This window comes from Zootoca vivipara, chromosome 16 (assembly GCF_965207765.1).
Source record: "Zootoca vivipara chromosome 16, rZooViv2.hap1.1, whole genome shotgun sequence".
NCBI classification, from domain to species: Eukaryota; Metazoa; Chordata; class Lepidosauria; order Squamata; family Lacertidae; genus Zootoca; species Zootoca vivipara.
Genome location: NC_142599.1, coordinates 18,088,453 through 18,110,121, shown reverse-complemented (window position 1 = coordinate 18,110,121; position 21,669 = coordinate 18,088,453). Strand labels below are relative to the sequence as shown.

The 21,669-nt window shown below is 44.2% G+C and overlaps 1 protein-coding gene across 3 annotated transcripts in view; it reads right to left on the bottom strand.

The window, feature by feature from the left end:
• MORC2 (MORC family CW-type zinc finger 2) overlaps positions 1-21,669 on the bottom strand; it is a 48,951-nt gene that overhangs the window by 8,812 nt on the left and 18,470 nt on the right. The window contains exons 5-17 of one of the 3 annotated variants that reach the window (XM_088659229.1): positions 17,692-17,782; positions 15,406-15,574; positions 9,451-9,559; positions 8,628-8,787; positions 8,115-8,226; positions 6,905-7,030; positions 6,035-6,114; positions 5,539-5,621; positions 5,287-5,372; positions 4,051-4,191; positions 2,600-2,754; positions 2,219-2,347; positions 782-887 (exon numbers count right to left, since the gene is read on the bottom strand). In XM_088659229.1, the coding sequence (XP_088515355.1) occupies positions 782-887; positions 2,219-2,347; positions 2,600-2,754; positions 4,051-4,191; positions 5,287-5,372; positions 5,539-5,621; positions 6,035-6,114; positions 6,905-7,030; positions 8,115-8,226; positions 8,628-8,787; positions 9,451-9,552 (1,280 nt within the window). In that variant the 5' untranslated portion in view covers positions 9,553-9,559; positions 15,406-15,574; positions 17,692-17,782. The remainder of the gene's footprint in view (positions 1-781; positions 888-2,218; positions 2,348-2,599; positions 2,755-4,050; positions 4,192-5,286; positions 5,373-5,538; positions 5,622-6,034; positions 6,115-6,904; positions 7,031-8,114; positions 8,227-8,627; positions 8,788-9,450; positions 9,560-15,405; positions 15,575-17,691; positions 17,783-21,669) is intronic. The other 2 variants (XM_035099052.3, XM_088659230.1) reach the window with 2 other exon arrangements.

Genomic DNA, 21,669 nt, shown 5'->3' with positions numbered 1-21,669 from the left:
GGGAGAAGAAAAAGAAAGTAGGAAGACTTTACCAAGGCAGATGAAGAATGTGAACAGGAGCGCAAGTAAACAAACAAACCCAGAGCAAGTTCGGGAAACACCTGCTCTGTCCAGAGGCTAAGCTTCCACACCATACAGGCTCCTCTCTGCAATGAATGAAAGGACAAGGGGGGAAAAGATGTGGGCTCAAGTTGTCAAGCCTGTAAAACATCTTGTAACGCTGATGGGCTACGCTCTGCCTCCACAGAGGCAGTAAATGCATCTGAAATCCAGCTGCAGAAAACCACAGGAGGGAAGTTGATGTTGAGCCCAGGTCCTGCTTATAGGCTCCATTGCATCTCTCACCTGAATGATTTCTATGGTCTCCCATGTCTTTCTCCCTTGACTTTATTTACATGGCAGCATAAAAACATAGGTTCTCTGGATGGCTTACAGAAAATACAAGATGGTTACTTTATAATTAAAAAAATACAAATTTCAAAACAATGGTAAGCAGCATAAAATAGCTCTTTCTGGGAGCAGGAGAAATGTAACAACTAATAAATGCAGATACACAAGAAAGCTCAGATAACAGATTGAGAAGATCAGATTAGAAGAATGTGGGTTATTTTAAATGGCCTGGGTTTATAAAAAAACCCTCCTATGGCAAAGATGGGAAAACATATGGCTCTGTCAAATATGGACCCCAACTACTATTGCACAGTTGCAAGCTAGCTCTTACAGACTGCTGTGCAGATTACTAAATTAAGAGGGCTCAGAGAGCTTCATAACACATCCTCACCTGTCCTGATCAGGGCTGGGGTTCATGGAACAAACCCAGGTGTCTGGGTTTTCCTGCTCCACAGAGCTGAGCTGGAAGGGGAGGGTCCGCCATTTCAGACACAAGTCTATTGACACAAGGACAAATCATGCCGTTAGCAAATTGCAAAGCCAGATGAAAGAAACCCACTCTGCACCCAGGGCCTGCAAGCAAGGACTTGTTAATGTGAACGAACACTAAATATGTAATTGTTTTAACTGCTTTTTAGGCAACTGTTTTATTCCATGTGATTATATTGTAAATCACCTTGGAATGATTCATAAATTTTGGATTATTTATTAAATTTATTAGTTGCTTTTTTTCCACAGCAACTCAAAGTGACTTACAATATTTTAAATAAGAAACAAACGTGTACATACACTTAAGCCAGCATTTAAAAAATCTTAGAGACAAATCTTTAAAAGAACTATAGTCGTACCCCGTTTTGCGGCCGGGATCCATTCCAGAGCCCTGGCCGCTAGCTGAAAAGGACACAGGGCAAAGTGGCGTGTCTGCGCACGTGCGCGGAGCGGTTTGCGATTCTGCGTATAGCGTGATTTACTGCTTCTGTGCACGTGCGAGCGGCAAACCCGGAAGTGACCCGTTCCAGTACAGTGGTACCTTGGGTTGAGTACTCAATCTGTTCTGGGGTGGGCCGTTTGCACCCCAAAAAGTACTCAACCTGAGCGCCGATAGAGTGCGAAGCACGCAGAACGCTTCTGCACATGCGGCAGAACCCGGAAGTAAACACTTCCGGGTCCGCTGAGTACGCAACTTGAAAGTACGCAACCCACACCGTACTTAACCCAAGGTATGACTGTACTTCTGGGTTTGCTGCGGACATTCGCCAGAATGGACGCTAGACAAGGTGGACGTTCGTGGAGTTATTACTGTACATTAAAACATCCCACCCACTGTAGGAAGCCACAGGTAATTAAAAGCCAAAGGCCTAGTGGAAAACAAATGCTTTTGTCTGGTGCCTAAAGATATGCAATGATGGCTCCAGGCTAGTCTCCCTGGGGAGCGTGTTCCACATGCGGGAAGCCACCACTCTAATGTTGCCAGCTTCCAGACCGCCTGAGGAGAGAAGGTACTTGGATGATGACTGCAGGGGTAAAAGTAATAATGACAATGATATGCCTGTTGTTTCTTTGCTCCCCCCCCCCCAGGAAAAAAGAACATCAAGAGAGGGCTGGAACCCCACCCCCTCCCCACTTCCTAGTTCCCAGCAAAATTAAGAAATCAGTTCCCAGGATTCTTTGGCGGAAGCCACATGCTTTGAATATGCATGGTGTCAATATAGCCTTTTATCACTATATTTTTGGTTGTTTTGCCGCCTAAGCCACTGCTGGGGCTTCAACTCCCTGCAAACCCCTTTCCAATCCTGGAATGCTGGAAACTCAGCACTACCAGACGTACCGCACTGAATGGTGGTGGGGATCTCCATGGCTCTCCGCCGCTTGTAACGCAATTCATTTGATGGAGGCTGGTTCCAGTTAGCAGATAAATAGCCAAAGTCATCCCAGAACTTGCTTATACCTTTCTGAGCTGGAGGGTTTAAAAAGAAAGAAAACATCAAGATGAGCGAGCGAGCGAGCACGCACACACACACACGCACACGCAAAATGTAATAACTATTCATTGTCCCTTCCCTGTTCCTAGCATTCCCCTTCCATTTTTGTTGGAAGCCGCCCAGAGTGGCTGGGGGAACCCGGCCAGATGGGCGGGGTATAAATAATAAATTATTATTATATTATTATTCCATGCCCAACTTCCCACCAGCTTGCAAGAGCAGCTTACCAATCTCAACATCCTTCCAGTACTGAGCCAAATGTTCTCCCATTGCCCTTAGTAAGTGCCGATACTCCTTGGCATCGGCAAAGTCCTGCTTGTTATGTGTCGGCTCCAAAACCAGGTAGGGGACGTCAACCACTCCGACAACACCGCCGCATGCCCTGAGTGGGAGGAAACACAACAGTGATAAGTTTGTAGGCAGCAACCCAACTTCCGGCCTGAGGACAGAGTCAAAAGACAGGCTCCTTCCTTCCCACTACAGCAAACATGAACCTGGTTCAGTGAAGGGCAGACGGAGCGGGGTTAATTATCATGGATGGAATAACTCATGGAGGTGAAGGCTATCAATGGCGACCACCCCCAATGGCTATGCTGTGCCTCCAGAGTCAGAGGCAAACATGCTTCTGAATACCGGTTGTTGGAAACCGCAGGAGGGGAGAGTGCTCTTGTGGTTGGGTCCTGCTTGCTGGTTTCCCACAGGCATCTGGGTGAGAACTGGATGCTGAACTGGATGGGTCCTTGGCCTTATCCAGTAGGCCCTTCTTATGTTTGAAATGAAAAGGCTTGATGTAATTAAAGGCTCCAGCAAACAGGGTCCCAATGAATGAACAAAACTGGCTGCTACAGCAGCTGTGAAATTTGTCCACAGATGAAGCTTCCAGTTAATGCTGTGCCACGAACAACATGCATTTGTTTCTAGTAATCATGAGTTGCACATGCATCTCTGCACAACATGGACAGATGGTTCCCTATGATAATGTACTGCTGGAAACAGGTTATCTAATCTAAGAGAATGTCACCCTGACAAGATCATCTGTGTAATGTGCAGAGCAAAGGCTCTCTGTCAAATTGCAATTAGGATCAGTTGGGCACCATGATCAACTCAGTTTGCCTCCTGTTCTTATGAACAATGCAGTTCACTACCTGAAATCTCTGTTTCCTTGAAGTTTCAACTCGTGGTTGAGGGGACCTTTAACAATTTAGAAGATGCAACTCAGGATATACATGCAAAACCAACAATGGATTACTCCTCACAATATATTTAACCATTCATATGCAATCAGAGGGAATTAGAGAAAGTGCTTTCTCCATATCCCTGGAACATATATTTCTGCTTTTGGGCTTTCCAGAAGAGGCATCTGGTTGGCCACAGTGAGAACAGGATGCTGGACTAGGTGCCGTGATCCAACAGGCTATTCTTATGTTCTTAAGATAGTAAGAACTGAATAAAGCATGCAAAATAACTGTGCAATGAGCTGAAGTTGCATAATTTATACAACTTGCAGAACGTGATTTGCCACAGCTCCATTTCCTTTTAAAGTACAGAATACACCAAGTGGAAGATGAGGGTGGGGATGGGGCTGATCAAGACTCACATAACACAGGAGGAAACAGGCCGATTCACTTTACCTGTCATTAAGGCAAGAACTAACTAGAGGTCTCTGCAAGAAACTCACATGCCACCCTCCAGCTGCGGGCCCACCTTCTCATACATCTTAATCAGTCGGCTGCAGTTATAGATAAACATCCCATCCAAATGCCGCTGCTCGATGTTCACGCCAAAGATGAAATTCAGCTCCTTTGGCTCCTTGAGGGCTCTGCAACAAAGATGTAGAGAAAAGACAGCAAGTAAGGCTGGAATTCCATTGGCAAAGCACAGAACAGCCAATATATTTCCCAGTGCCCAGGAGTGCGCACATGTCAAATGCTTCCAACAAATAACAAGTGTATTGTGGGTTACTTATTGGAAAGTGGGGGGGGGGGAGAGAGAGAGACAGGGGATTGAAACTGTATGGACGAGAAAAGGGTGAGTGTACAACAAATGTGGGTCTGCACATGACAAAAATTCTGACTTTTTTGCTGAATTCTTGATATTATACCCTGCCCTTCCTCTTGAAAACAAAGCAAAAACATTCTAGGTCAGTTAAACATTCCAAAAACAATTAAAAGCTCTAAAAGCAGTTACACCCAGCATGATCTCTGGATTGCCAACAGTGTTTTTCAACTTTGGTCAAATCCAGAACTGTCCATACCTCATTAAAACTTGCGGGTTGCTTATCAGCAGGGGCATGGGCGTACCCAGGATCAAAACTAGGGGGGGGGCAAGGGGAGGGGCCAAGGCACGGAAGGGGAGGGGCCACAAAGTGGGCGGGAACGGCGAACTCGCGCTCCGCCGGGCTGTGCCCCTCCCTAGAAGCAGGGCTGGTGGGCGGAGGCGGAGCCCAGCCCAGCGGAGCGCGAGTTCAGCGTTCCCGCCCGCCGCGCTCTCTGGTTCCCCGCCGCGCTTGGCCTTGCCAGAGGGCGCAATGGGGAGCTGGAGGGAGGGCGCAGCGCGGCGGGTGGGAACGGCGAACTCGCGCTCCGCCGGGCTGTGCCCCTCCCTAGAAGCAGGGCTGGTGGGCGGAGGCGGAGCCCAGCCCAGCGGAGCACGAGTTCGGCGTTCCCGCCCACCGCGCCGCGCTCCCTGGTTCCCCGCCGCGCTTGGCCTTGCCTGAGGGCGGGCCGGGGAGCTGGAGGGAGGGTGCGGCGCGGCGGGAATGGCGAACTCGCGCTCCGCCGGGCTGTGCTCCGCCTCTGCCCACCAGCCCTGCTTCTAGAGTAGGGCAGCTGCCCTAACTTGCCCCGTGGTGGGTACGCCCTTGAGCAGGGGAACAAAACAAGAGGCATGGAAGAACTGGAGCTCTGCCACTCACCGCTGCTTTGCTTCCTTGATCATCTTCTTAACATCTGCTTCTCTACGCATGGTTATTGCCACGTCCTGGACTTGGCGCAGCATGACCTGTGGATGTGAAGCACTCTTAAAATTGTTACACAATCTTGAACAGTGGAGCACTACCTAAAGTTTGTGTTTTTATACACACAACTTCTCCTCAGTGGCCCTAAAAAAGCATTCTACAATGGTAGCGGTGAGACAGAATGACACCACCAGACACTACAGATCTTACCCTGGATTCCCTGGTGAGGTCCCCTCCCAAGCGCAGCTCCAAAGCACGGGCTTTGCTCTCAGCTTCCCGAGCCTTTTCTTCAGCTGAAAACGCAAAGAGACAGTAGAATCAATGCAAACAGAACTGCAAAACCAAAACAAAACAAAAAACAAAAATCCAGGCTCTCGGGGAAACTGAATTAGATGTAGTTTATCAGAAAAAAGCAAGAATCTACACAGCAGAAGCAAGAAGCTACCTCTATTCCAATGATATCCATGAGCCGACCTAGGGAACCTGGTTCAGAAAACAGACAGGATACGGGTGCATTCAGTTTAATGGAATGACCTGACAAAGGTAAAGACCAATGTGTGTGTGTTTGTAGATGCCCATCTGATTGCTGATCAAGTGAAAAATTCCTCAAGGAACACAAAGAGCAGGACTGGACTGGAATCACTTCGGCTATCAGAACTTTGAGGCAGCAGATGGATGGGCGGACTCACCCAGCCCTGGAACTCACCAATCCGAGCCAGGTGCTCTGTTTTCTTCACTTCCTGCTCTGCTCTGGTCTTGAACCGCTTGGAAGTATATTTGTACATCCTGCCAGAGGGGGCAGAGGCAGGAGAGAGAAAACATTGTGTTAAACAGCAATCTTTAGATACAACTATTGACCCAAAGTCCCTGAAGTCAGATAAAAGTATCACTTTTATTGTATAGTTTATTTAGGCAGCAAGTCCTTTATCGGGATAATGTAATTTAGTGATTCCCAAAGTAGGTGGTACACTCCCCCCCCCCCGAGGGGTGCTACCTAGGGGGTGCTAAGAGGCAAGGGGGTAACGGGGGTGCTGGAGGTGTAAATAACTATGAGACTTTGAAAAACTGGGAGCCCTGGATCAAGACTATTTGTTGAATAAACTAAGTAGTTATATGATATTAGTTGTAAGCAAGGCGGTGTGGGCAGAGAGGCAAAGCCAGCATCTTCCCACAGGTTGAAGAGGGCAAGGCCAATGATCCTACATTTGGAAAAGATGAGGTGCTGTGCAGGGGCGAAATGGCACTGTTCATTCTGAGCTCATTCAGTCTTCCTTTTGTGCCGCGTTTCTAGGCACAGGTCCATGCTTTAAAGCTCTGTGTCCGAGCACTATTTTTTGTCCCTTTGTCATTTGTTCCAATTCAGTGTTAAAGAGAAGACTTCACAGAGAAAGAGAGGAGGGGGGGAGCAGGGGGAGTGCTGACACAGAGATTTAAAGCACAGGCCTGTGCCTGGAAAGTGTGGGGCAAAAGGTAAGTGTGGACAAGCCCTATGCAACTTTTTCACCCTGCTGCTAAACTGTGGCAAGCAGGCACAAACAGCCCCCTCGTAAAGTAAACCCTTGGCTATGACTCATACCTAGGCTTGAATAAGCAGCAGGAAAGACGCTTAGTTTGCACTTTGTGTCCATGGATAAATATTCTCATTCTGGGATCAATGTAGAGCACAGCAGCATAAGCACGGAAGGAACGACGCTCTGGCTTCCTGAAAGAGGGAAAAGATCATAGAATCATAGAGTTGGAAGGGACCCCAAGGGTCATGTAGTCTAACCCCCTGCAATGCAGAAATCACAGGTTCCCTGACAGGAAGTCAAAGGAGGCAGAAGGCAGAAAACCATCCGCAGCCCCTTAAAAGCAGCCTTCTACCCTTTCACTAGCTGATCATCATCGTGTGTAGAAAAGGAGACCAATATTATTCACACATTCCCAGGGTGCAAAGAGAGTCAGGGCAACCCAGTTAAACCCAGGTAAGGACATACGTCTTCACCCAATCAATTTGGTTTGGGCTGAACATGACAACCCTTACGCTCTTCCCCCCCACCTAACTCAAAGCTAAGTGAATCTGTCTTCATTTCCCCAGAGGTGTCTGGAGAGCGACAGGTTCCTACCTCTGTGTTTGTAGCACCTTTGGAGGAAGTCGGAAGCCATGAGAATCTCTCTCATGGCTTCTGCCCTTATTCTGAAGGTTGCTGTGAAATTATTGGTCTTACTGCAGGGCAGGCATGATGTTCCACCCCACCCCCCTCCACTTCTGACTTTTGCCACAGTTAGTGCAAACTGAGAGAGGAATCCCTAACTCTCCTAATTTTTCTGTGTGTGAGAAGGAACTCGAGGGAGGAGACGGGGCAACTACAAACAACAGAAAGCTAATACATGCAGCCAAACTTGGTAGATTCTTCAGTAAGCCCGTTAAGAGAACTCTGAAGTGAGCTTTCCTTGAAAGAGGATTAAATGTGGACATGGCTTTAACACTACATTCCATGTGTTAACATTCACACATTCCCAACTTTCTGTTTCTCAAGGCCTTGAATTTAAACATTCCTCAAGAGCCAGCTGTGACTCCCCTGTATCTCAGAGTGCTCACAAGCCCATAAAATTATACTTCCTATATCTGAGTCATTCAACCCACAATCTCCTCCGTGAAGGGTTAAATGAAGACAGAGAACCTCTACTTGCACCAAAGCACAAAAATAATTCAGCTGCTACAAGCAAGGGATGCCCTTCCCTATGAAGTAATTTGGTTCCTAGAAACAGACTTAGACATGAAGCTTAGGTTGCATCAAGCTTACGTTCCCTCAGGTGGTGTTTCAGCCATCTGGATGTCTCGGGGATCTGAGGTCACATCCAGCTCAGGTTCACCATTATCCATCAGTTTGAGGTTGAAGATTATCACCAGAGTCCCTGAGGCATCAGATACAACAATATTAACTCAGTCATATACCCATTCCTTCTTTGCAGGGAAAAACCCATAAGCATTAGGCTCTTATCATACACACAAGCATCAAATTTGGCATATACAGTGGTACCTCTACTTACAAATTTAATGCGTTCCGAACACACATTTGTAAGTCGACAAAAATTGTAAGTCGAATCCCATAGGAATGCATGGGGAGAAAAATTTCGTAAGTAGAAGCAACCCTATCTAAAAATTCATAAGTAGAAAAAATCCTATTTAAACCGCATCCAAGATGGCGGACGGAGCTCTATTCGCAAGTAGAAACATTCGTTAGTAGAGGTACCACTGTATAGGGCTTTTGGGGGGGGGGCACAAAACTCTGACCTTATGAAGATTATATTCTCACCTTTGTCCCCAGAGATCTTGTTAAACTGTTCCATTATTTCCTGCTCTGATTTAAAGGGAGAATACTTGTAAATTAGTTCAGTCTCAATGGAGAATTTCTCCATGTTGTCTGTCCAAGGTTCCCCAGTACGAGCATTCCAGGTGGGCAGTGGAACAATTACCTACCATTTAAAAAGAAAAGAAAAAAGACTTTAAATGGATACTTTCAAACTGTTATTAAGTAAGGCTGCAACTTCTAAAAGGTCCCAATTTATAAAACTGATCCTCCACTAAAAAGGCACTCCACCCGCCAAGGCCTAATCAACCCTGCTTTGGATCCTTGAATGTTTGGGCTAGCTGCAATGTGTCCTTGAACTTGAGTGATGCTTTTGGCTTGCCTGGACTGAGGGCAGAAAGGGATGTGTTGAGCCCACATAGAAACTACCCAACTGCATAAAGGTAAACTTCGTATTAAATGTGCTGCCTGCTTTTGACACGTGGGCCTCAGGTTTCCCAGAAAGAATGTGGCCTTTGGGCTGAAAATGCTTCCTCATCCCTGCAGTAGACAATCCAAAACTAACTATCGTCTAATGAAGGTCATCTCCAACAAGCTTTCAAGAAACTCCCAAGGTTTTCCATTATTGATTTAGCTGGCTCATAATCATATTATTATTATTAGTAGTTGTAATTTGTATATTGCAAAAAGTTGAAACAAATTTAAGATAGTGTAAAATAGTAAATAATAATCGGAGGACCTCATATTTAATACGTAATAAGAGCATGGCTTAAGTTAATACAGCTGTATATACTGTTTGATTTCTAAAAGTCACAAAATGTTTGCAAACCTCATCAATTCCTTCTTCCTCATGAAATGTGCGAGACAAGAAGAGGCAAGTGAGACTGTTCTCCTTCTTCGTGAAGAGGATAAAATCCTTGCCAATACGCATGGAACCCCTATCGGAAGATTTCAGTGTTAAGGTATATACCAACAAGTCTTACTCAAGATCAATACACTTATTATAGCTAATCACAGATTTGAAGCAGAAGCAGAGTACAGTGGTACCTTGGTTTACAGTCATAATCTGTTCCGGAGGTCCAGTTGTAAACCAAAACAGGTTGTAACCCAAGGCGCACTTTCGCCAATGGGGCCTCCAAAAAAAAAAAAAGGGTTGTAATCCAAAAAAGGAACACACACTTCCGGGTTTGACGTGGTTGTAATCCAAAACAGTTGTAATCCAAAATGGTTGCAAACCAAGGTACCATTGTACAGCTTAGTAGCAACATTAAAGTACTCTGCTATCCATGTCCTAATAGCCAGCATTTTTTCTTGATAACCAAAGATGTAAACTTGTTTACTGTTCCAACTTGACGCAAGTACCCAACACTTAAGTCACACTCAAGTGTGACCATGATACTGACTACGGTAGTTCCTAACGGCACAGCAAAAAACAACAACCTCCTAACTAAATTGAGTGATACTTCACATTCAATCAGCACCTCTGTTGTATAAATCATAATGCAACATTTATATATCTGGGCACTTGCGTGAATAATATCACCAAACTTTCTGCCACATTTCCAGACTTCTGATATCTATCCTAGCTGGTAGATTAATAAGATAAAACCCTTGTTGATTAAGTGGAGGGGAACAGTTTTAATCAACAAGGACAATATTTAAGTAGGTTAAGGAAGACAGATTTGCTTACTTCTGAGACTATTTTGCTTTTGGTGTGTTACTTCCAATATGAAAAATATTTAAAAAATAATATTTCTAATGAATGACAGCATTAAAAATATACTTCCAACTGATATTTCAAAATATGGCACCTATGCTGAGATTGGGAAATACGTAAATTTAATAAAGAAATCAAAAGGTGTATGGTTACTCAACTAAAATTCTTCATTAGGGTTGTTAACCAGTTATCCAAAATAGTAGTTGGTTTTTATATTATTTTTCAATGGAGAAGACTTTTCCTACAAATAACCCAATTGTCCTGTCCTGTTGTTGTTGTTTAGTTGTGTCCGATTTTTCGTGACCCCATGGACCATAGCACGCCAGGCACTCCTGTCTTGCACTGCCTCCCGCACTTTGGTCAAACTCATGTTCGTAGCTTCGAGAACACTGTCCAGCCACCTCGTCCTCTGTCGTCCCCTTCTCCTAGTGCCCTCAATCTTTCCCAACATCAGGGTCTTTTCCAAGGATTCTTCTCTTCTCATGAGGTGGCCAAAGTATTGGAGCCTCAGCTTCACGATCTGTCCTTCCAGTGAGCACTCAGGGCTGATTTCCTTCAGAATGGATAGGTTTGATCTTCTTGCAGTCCATGGAACTCTCAAGAGTCTACTCCAGCAGCATAATTCAAAAGCATCAATTCTTCAGCGATCAGCCTTCCTGATGGTCCAGCTCTCACTTCCATACATCAATACTGGGAAAATCATAACTTTAACTATACGGACCTTTGTCAGCAAGGTGATGTCTCTGCTTTTTAAGATGCTGTCTAGGTTTGTCATTGCTTTTCTCCCAAGAAGCAGGCGTCTTTTAATTTCGTGACTGCTGTCACCATCTGCAGTGATCAAGGAGCCCAAGAAAGTAAAATCTCTCACTGCCTCCATTTCTTCCCCTTCTATTTGCCAGGACTACTCTGTCCTACTCTGGCATTAAAATTCATCAGCAATAATTATAAGGTAAAGGGACCCCTGACCATCAGGTCCAGTCGTGTCCGACTCTGGGGTTGCGGCACTCATCTCGCTCTATAGGCTGAGGGAGCCGGCGTTTGTCCGCAGACAGCTTCCGGGTCATGTGGCCAGCATGACAAAGCTGCTTCTGGCGAACCAGAGCAGCACACGGAAACGCCGTTTACCTTCCCGCCGGAGCGGACCCTATTTATCTACTTGCACTTTGATGTGCTTTCAAACTGCTAGGTGGGCAGGAGCTGGGACCGAGCAACGGGAGCTCACCCCATCGCAGGGATTCGAACCGCCGACCTTCTGATCAGCAAACCCTAGGCTCTGTGGTTTAACCCTACATGGAGCTGTAAAATAACAGAATAGACACCATAATCCAGATTCTTCCCATATACCAGAGTTCAAGTAGCTTCTGTGCCTCGGAGCGTCCATGGCAGTTTGATTACATGCAGATACGGAGTAAAATATATAAATGCACAACAGAGCAATTCTCTCCTACTTAGTTTCATAAGTTGTTGACAAGAAATTTCGATTTCAACATACACACTATTTGTTGCCCTAGTCCTTTTGAAGAGGGGACTGTGGCTCAATGGTAAACATGCTTTGCTTATAGACAGTCTCAAATTCAACAATCAGCATCTCCAGGTAGGGCTGGGAAAGGCCCTCATCTGGAACTCTGGAGAGGTGCTTCTGCCAGCATAGACAATGATGTGTTTGCTAGATGACCAATGGTTTGATTCGGTATGAGGGAGCTTCTTACATACTGTATCTGCAACATGCACTTGAAGAAACAGAGGTACAGTACAGCACATCTTAGTGACAGTTAAGTTTCTATTTGTCTCAGCTCTTTCCTTTTGTTCCATTTTGTACAAGTTCATACACAGGCTATCCTGTGAAGACTTGGGGTGGTTTTTCATCACAAGATCTTTCTGAAGGAGGGAAGAGCTAATGACAACCTGAGTTGATGCCAGTTAAAAGTACAAAATGGAGCCCATATTCTGTAATTCACACATGTGAAAGGGTTGCCCATTTAGTGTTGCAAATCACCAGACAAAATCAGAAAGATACCTTGAGTGAATATGTTTTGGTACATACTGAAGACATTTTCTGTTTATGAAGGCTTTCTTTAGGGTGCAACCCAGTCAACATTTAATCAATTGTCTGTCTGATAAATTGTTTCATTGCTTTTAGAGTTTTATGGATAGTTTTATTGTTTCAGTTTGTTGAATTGTCCAGTTTGTCCATATTTGCTGTAAAGGTTTTTCTGCGTGGTCATGAATAAGAACATCTTCCTTTGGAAGAATTGGGAAGAAACTAGATCTCCATTTAGAGTTGTAACTTTATAAATATTCTGCAATTATTATTATGCATTTTGTGAAAATCCAAGGAGATAGACCACAGGAAACACCTGATATTGTTGGAGGAAAGCAAATGTACATTACCTTCTTTTAAGCTTATAGTTGATCCATGTAGCTTTAAACCACTAGAGGGCACTGTTTGTGTAACAACATAGCCAGCACTTACTTGTAACCTCTGTTAACTCCACCCTAAAAGCTTAGCAATTTTGCTTGCTGTCCTCTCCAGACAACATGTCTGCTATTTTTCTATCTTCACTCATCCTATGAATAGTTCCTGCATGAATAAAGCATTTGAACTCCAGAAGCTGTAAGTGATTATTGTTTAGTCATGTCCAACTCTTTGTGACCCCATGGACCAGAGCACTCCTGTCTTCCACTGCCTCCCACAGTTTGGTCAAACTCATATTTGTAGCTTCAATAACACTGTCCAACCATCTCGTCCTCTGTCGTCCCCTTCTTGTGCCCTCACTCTTTCCCAATATTAGGGTCTTTTCCAGGGAGTCTTCTCTTCTCATGAGGTGGCCAAAGTACTGGCGCCTCAGCTTCAGAATCTGTCCTTCCAGTGAGCACTCAGAACTGATTTCCTTCAGAATGGATAGGTTTGATCTTCTTGCAGTCCATGGGACTCTCAAGAGTCTCCTCCAGCACCATAACTCAAAAGCATCAATTCTTCGGCGATCAACCTTCTTTATGGTCCAGCTCTCACTTCCATACATCACTACAGTGGTACCTCTACTTACGAATAACTCTACTTACGAATGTTTCGACTTACGAACAGAGCTCCGTCCGCCATCTTGGATGCGGTTTAGATAGGATTTTTTCAACTTATGAATTTTTAGATAGGGTTGCTTCGACATACGAATTTTTTCTCCCAGTGCATTCCTATGGGATTCGACTTGCAATTTTTCCGACTTACGAATGTGCCTTCGGAACGCATTAAATTCGTAAGTAGAGGTACCACTGTACTGGGAAAACCATAGCTTTAACTATACGGAACTTTGTCGGCAAGGTGATGGCTCTGCTTTCTAAGATGCTGTCTAGGTTTGTCATCACTTTTCTCCTAAGAAGCAGGCATCTTTTAATTTCATGACTGCTGTCACCATCTGCAGTGATCATGGAGCCCAAGAAAGTAAAATCTCTCACTGCCTCCATTTCTTCCCCTTCTATTTGCCAGGAGGTGACGGGACCAGTGGCCATGGTCTTAGCTTTTTTGATGTTGAGCTTCAGACCATATTTTGTACTCTCCTGAATTTTGCATATAAGTTAAATAAGCAGGGAGACAATATACAGCCTTGTCGTACTCCTTTCCCAATTTTGAACCAATCAGTTGTTCCATATCCAGTTCTAACTGTAGCTTCTTGTCCCACATAGAGATTTATCAGGAGACAGATGAGGTGATCAGGCACTCCCATTTAAGAATTTGCCATTACATCAAGTGATTACTTCAATCTAATTCACCAAAGCTGCAAGGTGTGCCAACAGGTATTAGTGGTGCTCTCCACCCACTATAGATTATGGGTATCAACTGTCATGGGATCACATGACAGCAAGTGAGCTTTCAGATGTAACTCCAGCAAACCAGTTTGTAACTTTTTCTCAAACTTGTTCATCACCATGAGTTTAGATTCTCGCTGTCTCTCGACTATGAAATCCCACTGATGAAATGCAGGAAGCAATACTGCTGCCTGCCGTGGTTTTACTGTATTTGGATAAATGTGCAAATCCAGTGCCCTCTCCTGCTTTGTGGAGCCCATTTGGCTTCCTGGTATATTCCAGAGCTTAGGGAGAGGGAGCAAGTAGGGAACCTTTTCAATTGGGGTTTAGTCCCAGTTTTGGCACAGAAACTCCTTTGGTTGTCCTGTATGATGACCTCTATTGGGAGAGACAGGGGAAATGTGTCCTTGTTAATGCTCCTCAACCTCTCAGCAGCTTGATACCACTAACCATGCTATCCTTCTTGAGTAGCTCTCTGAGTCAGGGATGGCTGGCAATGCTTTGCAGTGGCTCTGGTCTTAGTTGGATGGCCATTTCCAGAGGGTGATGCTTGTGGAGTGCTCTTCACCTCCGTGGAAGCTTCACCATAGAGTTCCTTAGGGTTCAATTTTATTCCCTCTACATTAAACTGCCGAGTGAGGTTATCTGGCGTTTTGGAATACGTTGTCAGAAATATGCTGATGACACACAGCTCTACATCTCCTTTACATCTGCAGCTGTCAGTGGATACGCTGAACAGTTGTCTTGCCTTGGTAATGAACTAGATGAGAGCCAACAAACTGAAGCTCAATCCAGATAAGACTGTTAGTGGGTGGTTCCCTAGATCAGATGGATGAGAGGTTGCCTGCTCTTGATGGTGTCACACTTCCTCTGAAGGAGCAGGTACGTAGATTGTGGGTACTTCTGAATCCTTTGCTGTCGCTTGAGGCTCAGATGGCTTCAGTGGCGCCGAGTGCCTTCCATAAACTTCAACTGATGGCCCAACTGCACTCTTACCTGGACAGGGATAGCCTAACTTCTGTTGTCTATGCTCTGGTAACCACTAGGTTACATTATGCAACTTGTGCATTGGGGCTGCCGCTGTAGATGCTACAGAAATTTCAGTTGGTGCAGAATTCAGCAGCCAGGTTGCTCACTGGGGCAAGATAATTTAAGTATATTACACCAATCCTGCCCTGACTGCACTGGCTGCTGATTAGTTTCTGGGCCCAATTCAAAGGGCTGGTTTTGAACTATAAAGCCTTAAACTGCTCAGAGCCGCAATACCTTAAGGACTGCTCCTCCCCATATGAACTGAATCAGACCCTGCAATTATCAGCTCAGGCCCTTCTTTGTGTGCTTCCTTCGTGAGAAATCTGGAAGGTGATAACACAAGAACACACATTTTCTTCAGCAGCTCCCCTTTGTGGAATGCTCTCTCCATGGAGGTTGAGATCTTTGGATGAAGAATGGTATACAAATTTAACAGATAAAATAAAATTTGAAGATGGCTTGCCAGAAGGTTAAATGGCCATCTGTCATGGATGCTTTAGCTGAGATTGCAGAGGGTTAGACTAAATGACCCTTGGGTCCCTTCCAACTCTTAAGATTCTATTATTCTAAATCTGGGAAAGGGCACAGTTAATTTGGATTTAGGGTTCAGTCCCCAAGGGTATTAAATCCTCCTTGGTTGAAGTTACTTGTTCTCTCAAGAACTCACACTGTGCATTTTCTTTTGCTTTCAGACAGCATGGCATAGAAGACTCAGCAGAACCCTTACCAACAGTTGCTGCTTAACACTTATCTGCAATGCAAATTCTCAGTAAAAAATGATGACGGTGATGAAATGGTTTCGTAAGACACTCCAAATGATTTAGCAGTAGGTCTCATCTCATTAATCACTCATATCACACAAGGACATAAGCAAGATAATTGGAATTAATTCCGTCTGCAACTTGTTTGTTCAGCAGAGATTGGTTCTTGTGATTTCTGTCTTTAATAATGTCTCTAGTGTCAAGCGTCAGTTGCCTCAAGGGAGCTATTACTCAGTCCCAAGTCAGATGATTTTTGCTCAATCTCTATTGCTCGATTCATGAGCAACATACCCGTATAACTGCCAACTAACTCCTGGCATACCTAGCTGAAATACAGTGGTGCCTCGACTTACGAATTTAATCCATTCCGAAGGCACCTTCGTAAGTAGAAAAGTTCGTAAGTCGAAAAATGCCATTGGAAACACGATTTCCCATAGGAATGCATTGGAAATGGAAAAATTCGTAAGTCGAAGCAACCCTATCTAAAAATTCATAAGTTGAAAAATCCCTATCTAAAACCGCCACGGTTTTTTTCAGATGTCGAGACATTCGTAAGCGCGCGACCATTACCCCCAAGTAAGTCGAAAAATTCGGTTGTCGAGTCGTTCGTAAGTGTATTGTTATGAGTTTGTGGGTGCCAGCCAGCTATAACCCCCCCCCCCCAATGCTAGAATATAAGCCAGGCTAGCTCCCTGTGTTGAGGCAATCACCTGGGTGATGGGCCATTAAGATAGCGAAAGAGAGGGGGCTTTGTGCCAGATTACAAATGGGAGGGGACCCTCCTCCAGCTCTTAGCTAGAAGCACAAAGTTTGAGGTCAGAGTTTGCTGTGGTGTGATCTAGCAGGGGAAAGCTGCAGACAGGAAATAAGAGTGTGCCATGGCCGATTTCTGCTTGAATCCAAGGCTGCAGCTATGGGAGAAAGAAGACACTTTTGGGGTGTTAATACAGGGAGCCCCTCCATCAGGCTCAGGTTGTATATGTGCGTGAACAAACCATATACTGTATCATAAAGAGATCTGAGTTTCCACTGTGCTTCATTCCCAAAAGAAAACAAGAACCCCAGGTAAGCGTCTGGAACCCCTGGAATCTTGCACCGCTCTGAGATTGGGGTGGCATGCAACAATAGTTTTCATATGAAATCAGGATTTCAGGCTGTATTCAAGTAATTTCTGTTCCAATCTTTGTAGCTACAGACAGCCATCTGGGAGCAGACACGTTTGTTCATGAAAATCTTCAAGGACTATCTGATACAGAAGACAACCAAATTCTTCTTAGCCAGATCAGAAGATTGCTTTTTTATGAGTTGCTCTTTAAGGTAGTGCTGTGCAATGGCTACTCTGCCCGCACACTCTGGGGGAATCAGGAAATGTGCCCACACATTCCCATATTGTCCCCACTTAAGATGCAACGACTGCTGGGTGGGATCACCCAGTATTTCGTAGGATGTTACAGTAATTTGATTATTACCTATAAAGTGCTAAGGGTATCGGGGAGGGGTGGGTGTGTATGTGTCTTGTCTTATACAAAATTGCCTTGAGAGAATAAAAACATGGAATGCTGTTGGCCTACAACTTAAACTTGATTCCTGAAATAAGGCTAAAGGACATACACAAAGGACATTGGTAGTGCTAGGAAGCAAGCCAAGTCAATGCAAAAATTCTGAATTGATTTGCAAAAGCAAAACTCTATTTTTCTTGCTTCTTATACCTCCTTAGCCAAACCAAAAGGTTTCAGGAGGTTGGGGTCCAAATACCTACGATTTCAAGCCATTCCCATACTGTCCGATCTGAGTAGATTCTGGTGACCGTTTAGCAGATTTACCAAACTGAATCACACTTGCAGCATCATCTAAAAACAACAGAAACAGGGGGGTTGTTACTTAAAATATGCGTCTCCCTAATTTTCTTTACTTCCATGTCATAACAACATACAGGTTGCAGCCAATGCTAGTCCTACACAGAATAGACCCACTGAAATTAACGGACATGACCAAATTAGGTCCAATAATTTCAATGGGTCTACTTTGTATGGGATTATTCATTCATTTAAGGCATTTAGGTACAGCTTGGTTGATAGCATTTTTAAGTGGCATATATAAAGCATAGCCTTACAGAAAAATAAAAATAATCATGAAACCAAACATAAATCTAAACACTACCTTAAAATGCCTTCTGGAAAAAGAAAGTCAACAACTTTTAGTTCAACAAGGAGGGTGCTTGTCACCCTCCAGGAGTTGCCTTCAGGGGTGAGATGTAAGTTTTCACCAATGAGAGCACCCATCTGGTCCTGGAGCTTAATGTAGTTTCAGTTTTTTAAAAAACATTGTCAATTTCTTCCGGGGAGATAGAGCTATCTTAAAAAGGTTTCCTCATCAGGAGTTAGTGATGGTATAGGTAAGTTTACTAAGATATTGTGGATATCTTTTTTTGCTTGTGGATTGTGAAGTATATAATTTAGAATAAAAGGAGGCAAATTCTGAGACGTCTTTAGGAGGGAATTTCAGACAATTTGCGAAAATTCCGCTCAGACACTATTTTTGACAGATGAATTCTGGCTAAAATTCCGGACGTATGGCAGCCTTACTATATCAGTTAAGTCACTTTTATAACAGAAATACACCACTATCAGAACAGGAAATACAGAATAAACTAGGAAATTTACAAATCCCTTGGCTGCTAATTCGCCAAATCCACAGTTTTATGGCTAACCCAATTACCAGTAAGACTGTCACAAGACCACTATCCTCATTTGATAGTATTTCAATATACACAGGACAAGGCCCAGGTATAAAATCCACAATCTGTAAAATTCTAGTCAGTGCATCAGTGGGTTTACTTGACCCTATTAAACATCCAAGGGAATGTGATTTTGGCTATGAACCTGATCCAGGTCAATGGAATAGACTTTGGACAAAAAAATAAAAATGTCTATTTCAGCAAGCAACAGAGAATTAACGGTAAAACTCATATAGGTGGTACCTAACTCCTAGGAATCTGGCAATGATCTATCCCAGTGCCATACCATATTGCTGGAGAGGCTGCCCCATACCTGGTAAGTATCTTGTACAGATATAAGAGTTCAACTCCAGCAGCATGGAGCAAGGATAAAGTGGGGATTGTTAGAAGGTCCCCGGGTGGTATCCATAACTGGTATAAAACGGGGTCTGGTATATACATGAGTGGTGGTTACAGGTGAATTCTGTGCATGACAATAGAAGACCCATTCATCCCGATGACAGTAGAGGGAGCAGCAGAGATATTACTCCAGGAATCGGTTTACCCACTGTTTTCTGACTATTTATGGGTGATATGTCATGGGAATATCATGCAGCTCCATTAATGCCTTCCATAAACAAAGAAATGAACTGAAACCAGTGGTCTGAGATTACATTTAGCTGGAAGCTCAAAGAAGTGGAATGCCTGGTTTAGTGTGTGTGTCGGGGGCGAGACAGTAAGCCCCAATTTGGAATGAAATGCCCTATTTTGAGCTGCATATCCATCACAATTAAGATCACCAGCATTTCCTCATGAAGATAGGAGTTTAACAATGAACGCCAAAGAGTTGTTGACTCATAGTCTCCAAGGGGTAAACCCTGGGGTCTCTGGTATGGGGTCTTGTTCCAGGTACCAACACCACAGAACTAGACATAGTGTTTTATATACTTTCATATGGATAGGCACCAGAAGTCAGGAACTTCTCAGGAATGCACAGTGCCCCTGCAGGAGCAATATGGTAGCCATGGAGAGTCTCAAGCTTAAGTGGACACTCAGGATAGTAGTATCTCTGGTGGTGAAACAGGTTGTTGTTGTTGTTGTTTAGTCGTGTCCGACTCTTTGTGACCCCATGGACCAGAGCATGCCAGGCACTCCTGTCTTGCACTGCCTCCCGCACTTTGGTCAAACTCATGTTCGTAGCTTCGAGAACACTGTCCAACCATCTCGTCCTCTGTCGTCCCCTTCTCCTAGTACCCTCAATCTTTCCCAACATCAGGGTCTTTTCAAAGGATTCTTCTCTTCTCATGAGGTGGCCAAAGTACTGGAGCCTCAGCTTCACGATCTGTCCTTCCAGTGAGCACTCACAGTCCATGGGACTCTCAAGAGTCTCCTCCAGCACCATAATTCAAAAGCATCAATTCTTCGGCGATCAGCCTTCTTTATGGTCCAGCTCTCACTTCCATACATCACTACTGGGAAAACCATAGCTTTAACTATACAGACCTTTGTCGGCAAGGTGATGTCTCTGCTTTTTAAGATGCTGTCTAGGTTTGTGAAACAGGTAGTATCTCTTATATGGACATGAGATTAGTCAACACCGGCTGCTACACCAATCAGATGCTAAATGGCATATGCATCAGTTGGCAGGGCTCTCTGAGCCTGGGAGGGAAGTCCACATTGACAGTTCCATGGAGTGGTAAGCATTAAGGATAGTAGGATCTATTCACAGGAACAGAGCCCATCTTTTCAAGATAAAAAAATATATCAACCTTGCCTTTCTTCCTGCAATATTGGTTTGCAACTACCAAATGTAAGAGGATAACAAATAGACCTGATGAGGTTTTGTACATTTTATGATCCAAATGTATGATATGTTTCTGTTATCAGATCCTGCCTTGATGGCCAGTAGCTCCCAATCCCAGAAGTCATTTTCTTCAGTGGGGGCCTGTTGCTGCAAATAAAATGCTGCAGTTCTGGCACTGGGACAGAATGGCCCCCACAACCTGACTGGATGCATCTGCTGTTATTATAATGGTTGACTTGGGTGAGGGTGAACCAGAATGGGGTCAGAGATGAAGACAGCCTTCAGCTTTTTGAATGCATATTGCACACCTGCAACAGGGTCTTCTTTCTCAGAAGCAGTGAAAGGTGAAACCAGATGGGAGGTGGTATAAACAAGTCTGCAGAAGAAGTTGGCAAAGCCCCAAGCACTGCTGAGATCTTTGTATATCCATGGAGGAACATCGTTTTCCATTAAACCATTAGAAGGTCCCTGGGAAAGCTTGTGTTCACATAGTTGCTCCAAGACTAAGCAGACATGCTGTTTATGTTCCTCAGACTACTCACAGAAACTCAATATGTCATCTACATTTGCCGTCATGAGCAAGTCAAGGAAGTCTAATCATATTGCTGGCAAAGTGCTAGAAAGTTTCAGAAACAATGCATAGGTAAATTACTTGAAATGGTTGCAGAGGGTGTGAGACATGGTCTTCCGTTTATCCACCTCCAGGGTTCATACCAGGTCAATTTAGTAAACTATTGGGACCCCTCTGCAAAGAGTTAGGGAATAAGTTAGGGAATATAGATGCACTGGCTGGGGAGATAGGTGGCTCATAAACCTCCTTTCCAGGTTGTCCTGGAGATATTCCTACAAGACCTTTAAACTCTGGGGCAGCAATGTGCCCATACTGAAGGTCTGCTCCAGTCTGACGGTTGATGGGTATTAGGGTCAATGTTTTCTCCATGTGGTTGAAGGTGTAAATACTTGGACTTTGTAAGGCTTTAGAACTACTTCCTTCACAGCTGTGACTTTAGGTCTATGTTTAGAACAGAGATAGGAATAGTAGTCTAATTAATCATATCAAACTGGAGAAAAACGATAGTGCTTATTTCTCATCTTATAAAAGCTTTTGATACAGTGGATTACACCACTGTAGCTCCTCAACCATTTGGTCAGAAAGTTTCATTCTTTCAGTTTATTATACTTAAGAGTTTGACCACTGGAGAGCCATGGTCAGCCAT